Source organism: Drosophila persimilis, unplaced genomic scaffold (genome assembly GCF_003286085.1).
Source record: "Drosophila persimilis strain 14011-0111.01,24,50 unplaced genomic scaffold, DperRS2 tig00000900-arrow-arrow-pilon, whole genome shotgun sequence".
NCBI classification, from domain to species: Eukaryota; Metazoa; Arthropoda; class Insecta; order Diptera; family Drosophilidae; genus Drosophila; species Drosophila persimilis.
The window spans coordinates 54,984-73,276 of record NW_020825369.1 but is presented as its reverse complement, the minus strand read 5'-3'; the positions used below and the strand labels follow the sequence as shown (position 1 = coordinate 73,276).

Below are 18,293 nucleotides of genomic sequence, written 5' to 3'. Positions count from 1 at the left end.
CACAGAGAAGGACGAGGATTAGAGGGATAGGGGTGGAGTGGAGAGAGAGGAGTCGAGAGATATGGCGGAAGGAAGATTCCAGGCCAAAACAGAGACATTGTTGTGTGCTTTTTCTCTAGCACCCAAGGATATATTCTATTCGCGGAAGGGTATGTCCCAAACAGAAGGAATATATTCCCAATTTCGGGGATTCAGCAGCAAAAAGCACCCTTTAAAGATCCGGTGATCTACGCTTTGGTTCTGTCAGATTTTGGAGATGTATTCTCCAGCCAGAGGATTCAAAACTTCCCATCAATAGATGACAGATTCCACACAGAATGAAAGGGGGAATGCCCCTCCACAAAACCAGTCTCTGAATGGAAAAAGGGTATCTTTTAGTCGTAACTTTCGTTCCTGGCGGACTGTCAAAAATTGCGTGCCTTTGGGAAAGCATTTAGCTTAGTGGAGGCGCCACCTCAGCTGCTGTTAGTGCTGCCTCATCTGCTGTTGCTGCTGCCTCATCTGCTGATGCCGCCTCATCTGCTGCTGCTGCCCCGTTGTTTTTCCAGCAATTGGGTGTGAAAAGCACTTGGGCTGTTTGCCTATCGCCTTCGTGCGTGCCCCCGAAAATGTGGCTCGGGGCACACACGCACACACACACACACATCAGCCAGAAACTCGTTTTGTCGACGAGTGCCAGTGGCAGTGGCAGCGCTAAAGTGACGTTTACTGTCGGCACCCCATCCCCCCCCCCGGCCGAACCGTGTAGCACGTGCCACAACCACCTAGTCGTACTGGCCCTCGAGGCGCAGGCCTAGTCCAAGGGAAAAAAGGAAAAGGATGCTGCCTAGGACGAAGGCATTTAAGCCTTTAGGCGGCTTTTGCCAGCTCGTTAATGTGCCTGCCTCTCGTTTTACTTTCACCTTTGGCCACCCCCCGCCCCTCCCCTCGCCTGCTGGTCGGGGCTTAGCGGCAGGTTAGAACGAGAGCCGAGCCTTTCATTAAATTTAAACCCGAGATCGAGACCAATGGATGTGCCGAAAATCGGCTAAAAGAGGCATGCAACATAAGCAGCAGCAGCAGCAACAGCAACAGCAAATTGTTGCCCCGACAGCAAATCCAATTTTTTGATGAGCTTCCTTTTCCAAGGGTTTTTCTTTCTATATTACTTTTCTGTTTCTTTTTTTTTTGTGGCCTTGTTAAGAAGAATTTTCCTGTCGAGAAGTATTATCTGTGTTCTTGAGTGGAATGTATCCGCCCCCTGCTGTTGCTGCTGCTGCTGCTGCCCCCCTGCCGGGAAAGGTGTTTTGTGAGCAGATGAAAGCGTAATCTATGTGATTTGTGGGGCAACCTCTTGGGGCGATGATAAATTTGAGATATTTCGAGTTTGTCACTCGGCAATGGATCACAGTGCACATCGCATCGTCTCTAGGCCGTTGAGTAAATTGAGTTCATTCTTATGGGTATTATATGGGCAATGATCAGGGTCGATTGATTAGTCGTTCATTTAGGGGAAATTACAACCCTTTTCAGGGGTCTCGAAGAGTTGCTTGGGCTCTCGCAGGGAAAACAAGGTTTTATTTTGCGTTTATTTATGTTCATTCGTTTGTAGGTTTCTTGAGAGAATATACGATAGCATGTACGATATATCGGACTGGTTTGAGGAATTTTCATGTCTCTTTTTTGAAGTAGATCAAATCGAAGAATTTCTTGGCCTCTCAATGGGAAAACTAGCTTATATTTTGGGTTTTTATTGTTTTTATTATTACTATCATTATTTAAGGCACTCGTTTGTACGTTTTCTTAGTAGAATGTACGATATATATGAGACTCTTGCAATGAATTTCCCACATTTTGTGGACTGTTTTTAGTCCTCTTTTCTTTTCCACTCCTTGAGGAAATATCCATACTTTCCATTGACCTTCTACGAAATAGAGTTTCCAGCGAAAATTCCCCAAGTGTTTGTCTGTAGAATTTCCACCATAATTCTGTTTGATGGACATTTCGGGCTGCCATCAACATTTCCAATTAAAATTTGAAGCTCATGGTTAGATTTTTCGTTTCCGATTTGATGGAAGGAGCGGAAACGAAACGAACCACTTAGGATATGGTACATACATGGTATGACAGTATGGCAGAGAGAGAGGGAGAGAGAGAGAGAGAGAGAGAGAGAGAGGGGCATTTCTCCAGCTCTAATTGGAATGCCATGTTTTCTCTGTCTTTCAGTCACCGCTCGCCCCCCCTCAGTTAGGCCTCTTTCTGTTACTCTCTTCCCCCTTCTACCACACACACAAACACACACACACACACTCTTTTCGTTTTGTGGCATTTTGTGTTGCCTACTTTTCAGGGAGCATCTATAAAATTTACACCGCAATGGCGCGTGTGTGCCACACGACTGTGTGGGTGTGTGTGTGTGTGTCGAGTGTGCGGCTCGTAAAGTTTCAACAGCCGCTGCCTCGTGGCCGTGCCCCGTGCCCCACACTTGTTGTAGGTCTTTGATTATGTTCGGGAAAAACCGCAGTTCAAGTTGCCACACGACCAATGGATGGACCTCTCTCTCTCTCTCTGCCTATCGCCCGCATTTACAGTTTCCCAACTTTTGTCAGAACTTTTTTTGTTCGCACACTCTCGGGTGCTCTCTCTCTCTCGCACTCTCTATTGCCTGCTCTGTCTGTCAGTCATTCAGTTGTTTGTTGAAATTTCATTTTTATGGCATTATTTTTGTTCGTTTCGGACCAATTTTTTTCGCCTGCGGGCGAACTGTCGAAACGGTTTTTCATCAACTTTTAGGCCAAGTCTTTCTCTACCTTCCACACCACACCACCCCTCCCCCTATCACTCTCTTTGGGGTCGTTTCCGAGTTCAAGAAAAATTAAATGTTATTTATGCTTTCTTTTCTGCAGAGCCGCCTCATTTTTTACGATATGCAACAATTTCTACAGAGGGGCCATACCCATAAATCAGTAAAAGGAAGCACCAAGAGAGAGAGAGAGAGAGAGCAAGAGAGGCTGGAAAGGGGGGAGGGGAGAAGGCGGCTAGAGATTTACGCACCTTTCATCCCAATGTCTGACCTTTTAAATGAATTAATTTAATGCCTCTCTTCGATGCCCATTTGTTTTCATTTTAATACACATATTTATTTATCCACTTCTCCGCCACCGCCACCGCCACCGCCCTACCCCTTGTCCCCCTCTCTTGCTGCCTCTTTCTCTGTGCTTTGGGTCTCTTTCTTTCAGCCGCATTGCCAGGCGCTGATTTCATCTATCAAATTAAGTAAAGTAAAAGCGAAAAATTGTTGCTTTCTGCCGTCGTTGCCTCCTCGGCTGTCTGCTGTCTCCCCCCCCATAAATCTGTGGCGTTATATCAAGAAAATATGTATCGAGTGGATTGAAAAATACATATTTTTGGGTACGAGACATCGTACATCTCTTGGTGGGAGGGGGGGGGAGGAGGTCTATAGATTCCCTCTTCAAAGGTGCCACAGATGCGAGTGCAAGCGCAGCGTCAACTGTCATTAAGTCGGAATTCTTAACGATCATCAGCATCATTATTTGTGGGGACTTTGACAGGCGACTTGTCAAAAGAGAGGCAAAAGAAAGTACCAAAGAGAAAAGCCATCGAAAATCTAGCAAATGTTTAGGAATGCGTTTAGCTGTGGATTCTATTTCGGTTTACATACATTTTCATCGAAAAACAAATTGATTTTCAAGAGTTTTCCAAAACATTTGTCAAGCGATCGATGGGGTACAAAGAAATTATCGAATGATTGGAGATGGAAAAATAGATTACACCCAGGTGGAACCCATAGATACTGCCCACAGAGATGGTAAACTTGTGGATGGAATTTTTAGAACCCATTTCTGAATCGGACAGGATGATAATCGGAGGCACAGAAGTGGAAGGACATGACGATACATTTTGCAGAAGGAGAAAGGATTGGAAATGGAATACATTTATAGATGATCGATGAGATTATGCATACCTGTATATAGGATTGTTGTATATGGAAAACGATCTCTGGACCAGCAATGCCATTTGCTTTATAGATATTGTTAGACCTTTAGACGCCCACACACGCCGACTGAATGGCCATCAATCATCAGTGTCTGGCCCTGGCCCTGCCCCTGCCCCGTCCTCTTTGCATTTGATTCCCACCCCACCCCCTCTCTAGCCCTCCTTTTTCGCCACTAAATATTTCATTGGGTTACCGCATTCCGCAGTTCTCTAAGACGCGATGACAAATCTCTTGACTAATGGCATCGTGAAGGAGGCGGCAGCGGTGCGGTGCGGGGCGGGGCGGGGCGATTGGTGGGTGGCGAACGACCTTCACCTTTGCATAAATGTTTCATGAGCAATTCCTCAAACAATATTTAAACTTTTCTTTACATCTGAGAAGAGCGGAGAACATGCCACTACCCCCTGCTCCATGCAGCTGCCCCAGTGGCAGTGGTGTGTGTGTGTGTAGGTTTGCCATTTGGTTTATAACAAAAGCCGACAGGTGGATGGAGAGGAGTGGAGTGCAGGTGGGTGGGTGGATGGGTGGGTGGGTTTGCTCTGGTTCGAGTAAACTTAATTTATTTTTAATCGCCTTTTAATTTTAAGGCCCCGCTGCTGCTGCCGGTGCTGCCGCATTGTTTTCTGTTTGCGTTTCTGCTGCCCCGTAAAAAGTTTTAATTGTACGAAAAGAAGGTATTTGCAGTGCCCCCGACGGAGGCGTCTCCTTCTCTTTGTTGCTGTTTGATGTGTTTATTTTTGCATTAAACTGTTAAATGCCAAACGCATTTCAATCGCGGCCAAGAGGGCCCTCCCTCCCCCCACCGCACCCCAAATTGTGGGCCAATATGTCGCTGAAAGCGCCGCGAGGGGCGGCGGCGTGAGGTGAAATATTGAAAGTAAATACAAACACACAGAGAGAGAGAGAGAGAACAAACCGAAAAGGTCAAAGTTTGCAAAACTCTTTTGGTTTTTTTTTTCGCGTGGAAAATATCTGTCTTATCCGCGGGGGAAATTGCCACGGCAATGGCTGCTAAGTGGGCCTGAAGGCGGAATTTACGAGTGGCTGTGGGATGTATCCTAATGGAATCCCATCCACGAAAACCCGAGTGGGTAAAACGGAAACTTTTGCCCAAAGGTGGCAACATTATCAATTGTGCGGAAAGCCAGAAAACCATCAAAACGACGGCCACAGGAGGCCGCACACAGGCCACAGAAGGCTTTCCTTGGGTGTAGATTCTCCTGCCTTTAATTGAAGGAAGATGTTTCCCGTTCGAGGACTTTCGCGGCTCTTTCATGAAGAAATTCCCATCTTTTCGAGGGCTAAATATTCAGTTTTCGCCTCTTTCGCTGGCGTTGAAGAACAGAGAAAACACACATATCCATCCATCCACCTTTACATTCAATAAAAATTGTTGCACATTCAATAAACCATCCTTTTTTTTCGAGAGAGAGAGAGAGAGAGAGAGCGAGAGGGAGGCTTACAAGTCTCGTATTTGTTCATGTGGAAAACTTTGAAGCAGCAAAACGTTTCGCTTCGCTTTGGCAAACATTCAAAAAGAGTAAAAAACAAAAAGAAAAAGAAAAAACTGTGAAATGGTAAAATGGGGCGGAAAATTGATGAATCGAGAGACGAGACTGAAGAAGAGAGTTTGGCAGACAGACAGACAGGGCGAAGGGCCACTCGATGGAAGGGTTTTCTTTGCCTCCCTGCCCCTTCCCCTTCCCCTTTGACTCGTGTGTGCCTCGTGCACCTACCTTTTTGCACAGCATGCCACATGTCGCATGTAGCCGTCGTTATAATCGAATTGATATGCCAGACGACGGCAATTGGGTTTCTCTTCTTCTCTTTTTTCTGTATGCTATAAATTCAATTACATTTGAATCAACGGGAGAGCCAGACCCATGTGTTGACGGTGTCGGTGCTCCGCGTTGGTTGTGGCAGCGGGCTGTGGCCTGTGAATGCGCGGAGGAGGAGGAGCGCGGGGCGGGCATTAATTAAAATTAATGAATTGTGACAGAGTGTTGATTTAATGTCTACGCTGCAAGGGGCAGCAGCAGGAGCAGCAGGAGCGGAGCGGAGCAGTCGAGTCGTTGGGCAATTGGGGTAATTTCTTGCACAGTGCAATGGCAGGGGGGCGGGGGGGGGGGGGGGGGGCGTATACGTGATGCAGTTTTGTAATTTGTAATTTGGAGGCCAAGATGCAGTTGCACGTTGCTTGTATGGTGTGCCTGTGCCTGTGTGGGTGTGCCGTGGAGTCAAGTGCACGTGTTGCCCGCCCACACACACACATACACATACACGGGGCGTATGGGTAATGTAATATGCATCGCTGTGACGTCAGTGCAGGCAGGAGGTCTCCCAGGGCCATGTCAATGTCTGGCGCTGCTTTCTGCAACATTGCAACAGTGTGCGTGTGTGCCCCAGGGCAAGTGTTGTGTATTCCCCAAATGTCCTTTTCAATGCAAAAACTGAAACTGAAACTGAAACTAAAAATGAGCTTTGGAAATGTGTTGGCTTTTCTCTCAGGCAGGTCCCAGGGCTGGCACTGGCACTCCCTTTTCCCGCCACTGCCACTGCCGCTGGGATATCTGCCACACAGCTGCCCCTGCCCCTGCCCCATGCCGCTGCCCCCTCTGCATCGCTCAACATCTACACACAATACTCATTGCTTATTTATCAGATATATCCACACATTGCCAGGACTCTCAGGCCCATCTCCCACGCGTTTTTCCTCCTCTGATTTGATATTTCTTAAGCGATTCTCCCTCCACCCCAATCCCTCTCCCTCTCCCCCTCCCCCTCCCCTCTGTGTGGGTGTGAGTTGGCCGCACAATTAGTTTGCGGCTTCTTAACGAATTCGTGCTGTCGCTTTTCTGTTGTTTTGTTTGTTTTCGGGTGGGGGAGAAGAGGGGAGCAGGGGGGTCCTGCCAGCCGTCATTTGACTTTGGGGCATCCTGAATTATAAATAAATCTCTGCATTACGTTTAACATGAAAATTGAAATCCCATCTGACGTCACACTGTATCGCCCACACGCGATTCGATGGGGTTTATACCTGAGAGAGACGTCGCGATGCTGTGAGAATTTCAATGAAATTATTGTTGTGGCAGGATGCAAAGGGAGAGCGAGAGATAGAGGGGAAAAGAACGATTAATTATCCTCGGAAATTATGCAAAAATGTTAACAATTTGTGTGTCTTCAAAATGGGTTTATGCGGTGGCTTAAAACGGGTTTTGGAAAATTGGGAAATTTCAAATTCAATTCGGAAGGAAAAAGGCTGCCCTGATTTTTCTGATTTTTCAATCAATTTTCTATGAAAAATTATGTTTCTCCAGCTATTCCTCGTTTTGGCCACCGCATAAACCTCTTTTGGGCCTTCGTCCTTGGCCATTCACTTACCGACACGAATCCCGTTGTAATTGCCAGCCAACACTAACGATAATTGATTAGAGTTCGGCCTTAAGTGTCGGCTGCTTGGCCAAGATAGAGAGAGAGAGAGACAAAGGCAGAGAGTGGGTAATGCTTTTGGCCATGTTTGTGTTTGTCTGCAATCGTGTTCCTGTGTGTTTGCTAATTAGAGGCCAAACTTTCTGCTTAATTAATGTCATTAGTGGTGCGCATTGTTTCAGCCAAAGAACAGACCGAGAGAGAGAGAGCGAAGATAGACGTAAGAGATAGATGGGGCCCCCCCCCTCCCAGGAAAACTTTACCTTCCTCTCGCAGAGATGAAAGCCACTTGCAGATTAGCCCACAAAGATTGTCTGGAGAATTCTGAAAGAAAGTCTTGTAGATTGTGGCCCAAAGATAGCCAGACCCACAGCCGGTCCCCTGTCCCCTGTCCCCTGTCCTGCCTGTCAGTGGCGTTCTCCTCCTTGATATATGAACCGAGGCATCTCCCATTTGCATAATTGATTTGCAGTCTTAATTGGTTTCCATATCGCTTTCAAATTTGTTTAGATTTGCATTCATTTTCCACAGATAAGTAAACAATATCTACGCCTGCACCCCGTGTCAAAGCCTCTACTATTTTCGTGTATTTTCTTGTATATTATATGCATTTCCTTTCCCCCAAATGTGTTTTCATGAACTTGATGCATGAAAAATCTTGCCTGCCTGCGTGTGTGTGTGTGTGTGTGTGTTTTTTTTTTGTTGTTTTTTTCTTCTTTCTAACAAACAATTTTCATTAACTTTTGGTGTCAAACAAAAAACGAGAAATGAATGCGGGAATATTCTTACTTTTTGTTCTTGTTGTTGTTTAGAAATAAATATTTAGGCAAACACGTCAGGGCGTCTGTCTGTGCCTCAGCCTCTGCCCCAGCCTCTGCCCCAGCCTCTGCCCCAGCCTCTGCCTCAGCCTCTGCCTCAGTCTCTGCCTTCTCTGTAGCCTCTGTCTGGCATTGGGCCAACGGAATTTGTATCTGTTTCAAATAGGCATCCAACGATCCGCACTATAAGTAGAGGCATCATCATCTCTATCTGTATCTTTATCTGTATCTGTATGAATGTATCTGCAGTTTCTCTCAATTTGTGCTGCGTATTTCAGAAAAGATGCTTTGATTAACAAAAAAAAAAAAAAGAAAAGAAAAGAAAAAAAATGTATAAATATATAAATTGGTATGCAATATCGTAATATTTTTAGTGGGATTATTCACTACCGATTTGCCCACAGAATGAGTGGTGATAGAGGGGGTGGGGGGTGGGGATTGTTGAAAATATTCACATTAATTTCCCACTGCTTGATGTCTTACTCCCCCTGCCCCTACGTGCCCCTCCCCCCACCCATCCGCGAGTGCCAATTAATTGCGTGATGGTTTTTGCAGTGAATTTTCCGCCAGATACTCGCATACTCGCATATCGTGGCTGCTCCTTAGGCCATAAATATTTTTTGGTGGATTTTCTTCGGCTGGGCTGTCTGTCAACCGATCAGCATTTAATGACTGTCTTGAAGTGTAAGGAAAATGTGGGAAAATCTATTTGGCATTTTCTGTTTAATTGCTTTGCGATGGGCATGTGTGTGCGCGCCTCTCGAAAATGTGGGAAAATGTCTATTAAGGGAAGAATTTTAATTGTGTGTGGAAAAATAAGACATTTTCCGAAAGAAATCTTATTTTTTTTTTTTTTTTTTTTTTTTTTTTTTTTTTGGGGAACAAACAATCTTTGGACCCGTTTCCGGTGCGATCGTAAACATTTCTTTCTCATTATTTCGTGTACCTTTTGAAATGGAAATAAATGGCCGAAAAGTGGCATAGTAGAGTGCGGTTCGTAATTGTAAGACCACTTAAACCTTTAACAACAATTACAAAAATAATATATATATGTATGACCGAAACGACTGGGCCACTGGGCCACCACAGGAGGTGGTTTGGGGGGGAGGGGAGTAGCGGAAAGAGAGACAGACCAAGGACATGTGTATCCTTTGGCTTTGTGGCCACTCAAGTGGCAAGCGGACTGTGGGGGCAGGGCAATTTTCCACTGGCCCAAAGGACTTTCCACTGCCGGCCAACTGTTTTCTGACCACCGACAATTAAAGTAAAAGCTTGTGTCAAGTGGGGCATGCCACCACACTGGCTGGCTGGTTGGCTGTCGAGTGGATTTACGGCATACTCTTTTAACTATAAATTAGTTTACTCTTTACTCACTTTATACTCATTCGTTTCTCTCTCTCTCTCTCTCTTCTGCAGAACCAAGAAAAGACAAGACTGATGCACAACAACAACAACAACAACAGCAACATGGTGGCAACGGCACATTATCCACGCCCAACATCGAGCAGCCGCAATGTCAGGGTTCCATGCTACCGCCACCCGGCGGCGGCGGCGGAGGAGGAGGCGGTGGCGGCCATCACCAGGTGGATGGAAAAATGGAGAGGCCCAACACATTGGGCGGCGCCAATAAGCTGACCCGCCGAGGAGTCAATATTTGCTACCACAACGAGCACATGTGTAAGTGCACCCCCCACGCCCCCACAAGAGGAATGAATATCCTTTCAATACTCATAGAACTAGAGAATCCGTTCAGCGGGAAAGCGAGGGAGGGAGAAGCTACCAGAAGGGTTGTGCAACCGATTGAAAGATGATTAAAGGAAGATACATAATCGAACTGAATGGGCAGTAAAGGAAGGCACCAAACGGTGGTTCACTTAGGAGATTGAAACACGATATTTGGTCAATAGGAGATGGGAATGCCGAAAGATGACTCTGCAAGCTGTAGATTGCAAATATTTCAATATCTATCTCATTGCAGACCCTCAAAAATGAACAGCTTTATCGATTTGGTAGTCTAGAAACGGAGATTTCTTGATCTTAAAGTTTTTTTTAGTTAGTTTTTCCATAAATATTTAATAGGATTTCGAACAGAATTCCAAACGTTACTAGCCGAAAGTAGTGGAATATCACAGGAACCAGGGCTATCTTTAAAGGATATTCTAATATTCTATCGAAATATATCGATAAACCAACCGATTATCAATAAATTATAGAAATATATTTAAAAAATATTGAATTAGATCGATACATTAATCGATATCAAATAAATTATAGAAATATATTCATAAATTATCGAATTGGATCGATATATTAATCGATAACAAATTAATTATAGAAATATATTCATAAATTATCGAAATATATCCATAAATTATCGAAATATATCGATAGCTATCCATTTACGATAAATCTAAAATCGATAAATGATCGATACATTTTTTTAAGCTATTTTCAATCGGTGGCAACCTGCAGCCTTTCTTTCCCCCTCGTTCGCCCCAGAAACTTCACGCACACTAAGCCACAAAGCACACGCACACGCACACACCCCAAAACACTCACCAGCCCACCAGTCACGGTCACACACGCACACACACGCACACATTTATTGGCTAGAATCAAGGAACAGTTCTCTCGCTCTCGCTCTCGCTCTCTCTATCCTCTCTCGCTCCTCCAGTGCTCTCGCTCTCGCTCTCTCGTGAAAAATATACCACTCGCTGTACGATTCCCAAACACATTTTTTGATTTCCCACCCACAGATGGCGACGATGGCGGCAAGATGGTAGGCGGTCCGCCGGGCAGCACACCGCCGCCGTATGCGGGCGGCAAGCTGCCACCGGGGGTGATGCTCAGCGAACTGCCAGAGCCGCCGATACCGCTGTCGGAGATCGGACCGATCCCACCGCCGCCAATGTTCTCCACGCCGAGCCCCACGCTCATCGCTGGACGACCGCACGGGCCAGGCGCCATACACGATCAGGACTACCAGCAGGACTATGACTATGATGGTAAATCGATCGATGAGGGGACTCCACATACATATATTCTGAAACCCCCTAGAACCAAGCCCGGACAACACCCCCCCCACCCCACCCAACACCCCACCCAACACCCCTCCCACCTTTTGATTAGCTCATTACCCCCCCTCAGAACAAAAACGCGCACTTCATACCTATGCTAGTGCTCCGAGACGCCCCTCCCCCGTCCCTAGCCATCCCCACCCCCGGCCCCGCATAACCTTTGACCCCTGCATGCTGATTACTTGCCTTACTGATGCCATAATCCATACCAATCGCCCCACAGATCACGATCCCGATCAGGACGAACTCGATTCGGACGACGAGTATGCCCCATACGGCGGTGGCGGTGCCGGCGGCAATCATGTCCGCATGATGGACACCCAACGCGTTGAGGAAATTCCAGCCAAAGAGCCAAAGCCAAATGCAGTTCCTCTCAAATCGGCCCTGAAGAAGAAGGGCGGCGCCCTGCCAGCCTCCGCCTCTACGCCCGTGACCCCCACCCAGGAGCACCATCATGGGGGCGGACCAGGCGGCGGCGGCGGCGGCGGCGGTGGCGGTGGCCAAAGTGCAGCCACAGCGGCGGCCATATCCAATAGCAATGGCGGCATCGGCTCCATGGCAGCAGCCGCCGCAGCAGCGGCCCAACAATCGGCCAGCCAGCGGCCTCTGGTGGTGCGCCAGGATGCGGCAGGGAATAACTATTCGCTCAAGTGAGTAAAACAGCAGTACAACCAGAAACAGGGGGGGCTTTCCTCTGTACCAAAGGAATCCCGTGGCATCGTGAAGGATGCATTCCATGGGACCTCTTTTGATCGGGAAGGCCCCTTCCTGCCTCAAGTAGCATTTACATATTTTGTATGGTTTTTTGTTTACTTTTCACTTAACTCCCAGTTAAACCCCCCCGCCTCCGAATACCACTCACATATTTTGGTAGTTTTTTTTCCCCCAAAGAAAAACTTGTATTATTCACCAAAAGATCTGATCTCCCACCCCCCCCTCCCCTACCTCCCTCTTCCCCAAAATTTCCTCTCTATTTTAGGCTATTTTTTTGAAATTTATTTTTCTTTTCTTCAATTTGTTACTTGAACGATTTTTCTATATAACAATTTGTTCTCTCTCTCTCTCTCTCTCTCTTTCTTCTCCTTTTTTCTCCTAATGCCCCCCGCCCCGCCCACTCCCTAACGTACTGTGTACTGTGTTTGTTCTTTTACATCATATTTGATACGTACGAACACGTTCAATCAATCAATCAAACAATCAATCAACAAACAAACCAACAAACCCCCCCCCCGTCCACTTCTGTAACTACAACCTACTACTATTCTGATCGACAAAAATCAGGCCAATACTACGACCACGGATTAGAATATGGTAAACCATTTTTTTTAGATAATTTATTTGTGTGAGAAACAAAATCGTGACCCCCACCCCCACCCCCCCACACACACTCAAAAAAAAAACGTATGCAAAATGCTTTTAGTGCACATCCTTTCCAACACACATGCATCTTTCCCTATCTGTGTCCCTCTCTGCCTCCTTCTATGTGTGCTGTTGTGTAACATTTACCCCCCGCAACTCCCCCACCCCCCCGACCAGTACAGTAATCCTATCACAAAACAAAATACAAATGGAATTCCCGGCTTTACCCCCGGCTCCTATCTCTGCCACTCACTCTGCCGCGCCATTGCACTTCTAAAACACTCCAACATCCGTTTCTGTAGTAATTTTTTGTGTTTAAGTTTCTTTTTCAACTTTTACAACACTGAAACACACACGCACACTGGAAAAGAACACACTGTACCGCTGAAAACTACTTGCGTACTCTTCTTTGTTGTTTTTTTTGTTTAATATTAAATTACTAACTTACTTTTTCTGTGTTGTTTTGAAGAGGAAACTTGTTTCTTATTCTTCGAGATCCTCCTCAAGTACTCAACACATTTTCCCCCTATCTGTGTGTGTGTGTTTCTCGTAAAAGTTTCTTTCCGTCTTCCTTGACTCTGTCTATACTCCTACTCGACAGAGGAGACGTCCTGTTTCCTGTTCCATCTGCATGTTTCATTTCAAATAAGAATTTGTTTCAAATTACATCTCTCGGTTTCTCTCTCTCTCTCTCTCTTTCTCTCACTCTGCCTGTTTTAATTTGATATTTTCCACATTCGAAATATGCATAAAAACCAGAACACCAGAAAGTATGAAAGAAAATTAGAATAAGAAAAAAAGAAACCCAAAAGCAGGAAATGAGTTTAAGTTTTTTTTCTGGGGATTTTTTTTTTTTTTGTGCATTAGCCAAAAACTTTTGCCTTTAAACTTTTGACCCGAGGCGTTCAAACGAAAGCCATGGATTGAAATTTGAATTCAAATTGAAGGAAGGAGGGAAAAAAAAACACCAGCAGCAGCTGAAACCGAAACCGAGAAACGGGAGCCGCACATGCGAGTGTTTTCCAACACCAAATATTGAGCCATAGAATCGCAACATATGTCAGTCTTTTCTCGTCTGAAGGAGAAAATCTTTAACGGGAGAAGGGTTTTCCCTTCACTCTCTTCACATGAGCGAAATTTATGCAGTTTATTGCAAAAAGAAGCCAACACAGAAAACGTTGAGAAGGAAATATGTAAAATAGATGCAACAAAGCGTAAATGCAGAAGCCTGCCATGCCAGGCCATGCCATGGCCCAGTACGTGCCTGGGAAAACATTTTCCTGTCTGCCCGAAAGCCTGTCTCCCTGCCATGATATCTATCATAAGAGTACGGGTACGGGTACGGGTGAGGGTGAGGGTACGGGTACGAGCAGGGGCTCAATTGAGTGCAATTTATGGATCTGTCGAACTATGAAGCAATTTCGTTTGGGGAGGAAATGTTAAATGGATCGACATACGAGCCTGATAGAATACTGCATATGAGGAGGTGCAGCACTAAAGCGGCTGTATCTGTTGATTTGACATATTTATGGGATAGAGGATATTGAAATAGGAAAGTTTTTGCCTAAAGAAGTACTCTTCATATGGATTCACATAAGTAAACCATTTGGTTTTTAGAATAGCTTTTGAGTTGTCTCAAACAAACAGAGACAAAGCCCACAAAACCGAAAGAACTTAACAGAGTATCAAGTAGTACTTTGTATCTTTTTCGTGTCCACAAAAAACGCATCGCATAAGCACTTGAAGCAATGCTTGTCTCGAGCTCGAGCCACAAAAAAAAAAGGTGACTTCCTACCATTCCAGTGGCAATGGCAATGCCAATGCCAGAAGTAGACGAACTTCCTCCGAGAATGCGGATGAGAATGACAGTTGCTATGAGAGATACTATTGTGTGTACTCCCCGGGGTATACCGGTTGCGTCACTCCCACTCAGTGCATGGCAGCACTCTTGTTTTCTTGTTTTCTGTTTTCTTCTTTTTTTTTGTATCCACAATCGTGTTTGGCATTAACGCCCCAAAAGTGCGGCGGAAGCTGGCAAACAGGATATGGCATTCAAGGCGAAAGAGATTCAAGCCGAGAGCCAAACGACGACAGCTTTAAGTACAATACAAAGTCAAACACATACGACACACACGCCGCATACGAGTACATATATGCATGTATTTTGCATATTATATGCTCGGCAGTGTGTGCTTTTGTATCTATGTGTGTGTGCGTGTGGTTATCTCTCTCGAGCGAGAGTGTGTGTAGTGTGTGGCAGCCAGATGTGCACTCCACGTGCCGTTAAAAAGGAAAGGAAAACAAAATTGCCGCAGCAGCAGCAGCAACGAGTGAGTGGGGAGCGCAAGGAAAATAAAGAGGTGAAAAAATAAGCATTTTTCGGCTTGGTGAAACAAAAACTTTAACAATGTAACCCACAGAGAGCGATAGATAGAATGCAAGTTCAGAGAATGAGATTGGACACAAAAAAAAAAACTTGTGAAAACTAGAACGAAAGCTGACAAAAAAAAACGTGTGAAAATAGAATTAGAAAAGCTGTGATATTCGAGAACGAGAACTTCGGCGCAGGTATAACGAGAGGCTGCTATATAAACGAGAGCGGACAGAACGAGAGTTTTGGGTGAAGATGGAACGAGATCAGACAGAAGCCATGCTGACTGAACGAAAGCTGATAAGCCGAGAGAAGTTAAATAGAACGGGAGCAGCAGCATAGCAAAACAATCGAACGAGAGCTGAATAAACGAAAGCAGCTGAAGTTAAATCTAAAAGAACGATTGATTGTGGTAGAGAATCAAGAGAATCAGAAATACATATATACAGCGAGAGGCGATAAGTAGAACGAGAGCTGATGCAACGAGAGAATATATAACGAGTGAAAATAAGTAGAACGAGAGCTGATGCAACGAGAGAATATATAACGAGTGAAAATAAGTAAAACGAGGGAGAAACAGCGAGAGCTGAGAGAACGAGAGTGCCAGAAGCTTAACAAAACACATCACATCCTTCATCTGCATGCATGTGCGTGTGTGTGTGTGTGTGGCAGTATCCGTGTGTGAGCATGTGCTGAGGCAGAGTAAATCTGGCAGATTGCCCCCAAACCAGATAACAAAGAGGTTAAACAAGTGTGCATGAATGTAAACTTATTTTGCTGTTGTTTTCATTTCGGTGTCGTGACGTAGTGCTAGAGCATCACAGAATATCGTATCATACCAAAACGCCACGAAGCTAATGTGCCTTCCCTTGGATGCTTTTTCCCGCAGCAGGCAGCAAATGTTCAACATCCAGTTGCCGTGCACCGTGGAGAACAAGGAGAACACTCGGCCCTCACATGTGATACGGGAGAGCAGCAGCGACAGCGACGAGAGCGATGGGCATATCGTCTATCGCGACGACGATAACGATAACGTGCGCTTGGCCAAGCTGGCACGCAAGGAGTCGCTGTCCTTGAAGCTGCAACTGCGGCCGGACAAACAGGATCTGATCAATCGCAACATCCTGCACCAGGTCACCGACAACGAGATCAAGGAGTCCAAGGAGGCGATCGGAGCGCGTCTCATACGACGGCTTTCGATGCGGCCCACTGCCGAAGAGCTGGTCGAGCGTAATATCTTGAAAAGTGAGTACTTAATGGGGATTTCAACAAAGAGAATCATCTATAATCCTTTGAATTTCGGTATTCTGTAGCTCAATCACCCGCCGAGGAGAAGAAACAAAAGGAGGAGAAAAAGTCGTATCTGTTGCGGAAGCTCAGTTTTCGGCCCACCGTCGAGGAGCTCAAGGAGAAGAAGATCATCCGGTTCAATGACTACATCGAGGTGACGCAGGCCCACGACTACGATCGCCGGGCGGACAAGCCATGGACAAGACTGACGCCAAAGGACAAGGCCGCCATACGCAAGGAGCTGAACGAGTTCAAGTCCTCCGAAATGGCCGTCCACGAGGGCAGTCGGCATTTGACGAGGTACACTACAGTATATATGGCGCTAGCCCGCCTAGCCCGCCCACCTCTCTCCTTCAGCTGCCATTGGCTCTTTGCAAATTGCTCTCCTGCGTCCAAAGCAATCTCGCCATCCCCCACTGTGGTGGTGGCCACTGAATTATGTAGCGGATGTCCTTGTGGCCCAAATCGAATGGCGAATGAACGAGTGAGCCAGGCAAAAAATTGCCAATGCCAATGGCTAGTGAAGTGTCACGTGCATGCGGCAGTGGGAGTGGATGTGGGAGTGGCAGTGGCAGTGGCAGTGGCAGTCGACTCCATGCCATGCCACACTCTTGCATCGTTTTTGGACGATATGTAGCCACAAAGGATTTGGTGGTTCCACTTCTATTTCCATTTCCATTGCAATTTCTCTGGGTAGAAGAGTGTGTAATGGCTTTTTGGATTTTCGTGGGCCAGCAACCTTAAAGCTAAACGAGGTCTGCTGCTGGCCTGGCCCGGCAGCAAATCAGGAGAGCAAAAGCAGGCAGCCGAGCCTTCCGCTCTGTTGAAACTTTGCGATCCCATAAACTTGCTGCGTGTTGCACACACACACACACACACACACAAAAACTAATCAAAACTTTCTCCTCTTATTGCAGATTCCATAGGCCATGACGATTGCAATGGCAGCAACTTTCCAGCAAATTGCAACAGAAGCAACCCAAGAAGAAGCAACAATTGTATTTTATGCAACATCAAAATGTCAGCAAATATTTAAAGGCAACAAATTAAGAGCAGAAAACAGTTTTCCTCCCAGATAGTAAATTCAAGTAAAATACACAAAGAAAAAACCAACAAAAAAAAACAAAAAAAAAATGGAAAGAAAAGAAAAGAGAAGAGAAATGAAAGAGAGTCCACATTCAAGAACATAATCTAGGTTTGAGAGTTTTTTTTTTCTAATTCTAAGTTCTTTATGTTTTGTTCCACCCACTTCTCTATTTCTCTATTTGTTAATTAAATTAATTGTAAATAAATTTCGTTCGATATATTCAATCCGATTTGTCAAGAAAACGTTAATCAAAATAGTACCGATTCGTCGATTCGTTGTGTAGAAAAATGTTAAGTCGCTTTTGTCAGCGCCCAACCATCGCGCTGAAGGCACATTATGTATTATATTATATAAACAAACAATAAAAACAAAAACGAGAAGAGGAAGAAGAAGAAACAACAACACACAAAAAGATATTAAAATTAAAAGTAAAAAAAATGGTAGAGTCCCAAACCAATTGATGGCTGAGAGTAAATTCACTAAAGTTTAGGCCTTAATTTACAATTACTGTTGCTTTCCATACATTTTTAAATAAAACTTTGATTTAAGCCACACACGAAAAGATAAAAAGATAACCCAGAAATGAGAGAATTCTAAACCATTAATTTTTAAAAACTATGATTATTATTATTGTAAAAAGCTTAAATTTAAAAACAAAAACAAAAAACAAAAAACGAAAAACAACACATTAAAATATAGAGAAGACTACCACATACGATACGATACGATACGGAAAAATAAATGCAAGTTTTTCGAAAGACATTCATGTTTTGTAGGACTATTTTGTTTGTTTCCCTTCGTTTTATTGCTGCCCCCCTGTTTTCCCTTGAGTTTTCCTTCCGTTCTTCAACAACATGTACATACA

The 18,293-nt window shown here is 45.1% G+C and overlaps 1 protein-coding gene across 1 annotated transcript in view; it reads left to right on the top strand.

The window, feature by feature from the left end:
* Positions 1–17,820, top strand: part of LOC6601946 (neurogenic protein mastermind) — an 87,616-nt gene extending 69,796 nt beyond the window's left edge. Inside the window, exons 7-13 of the mRNA XM_026993817.1 lie at positions 9,661–9,921; positions 11,001–11,249; positions 11,545–11,971; positions 12,603–12,632; positions 15,941–16,296; positions 16,365–16,641; positions 17,259–17,820. Of these exons, the coding sequence (XP_026849618.1) occupies positions 9,661–9,921; positions 11,001–11,249; positions 11,545–11,971; positions 12,603–12,632; positions 15,941–16,296; positions 16,365–16,641; positions 17,259–17,274 (1,616 nt within the window). The 3' untranslated portion in view covers positions 17,275–17,820. The remainder of the gene's footprint in view (positions 1–9,660; positions 9,922–11,000; positions 11,250–11,544; positions 11,972–12,602; positions 12,633–15,940; positions 16,297–16,364; positions 16,642–17,258) is intronic.
* The last annotated feature ends 473 nt before the right edge of the window (positions 17,821–18,293 follow it).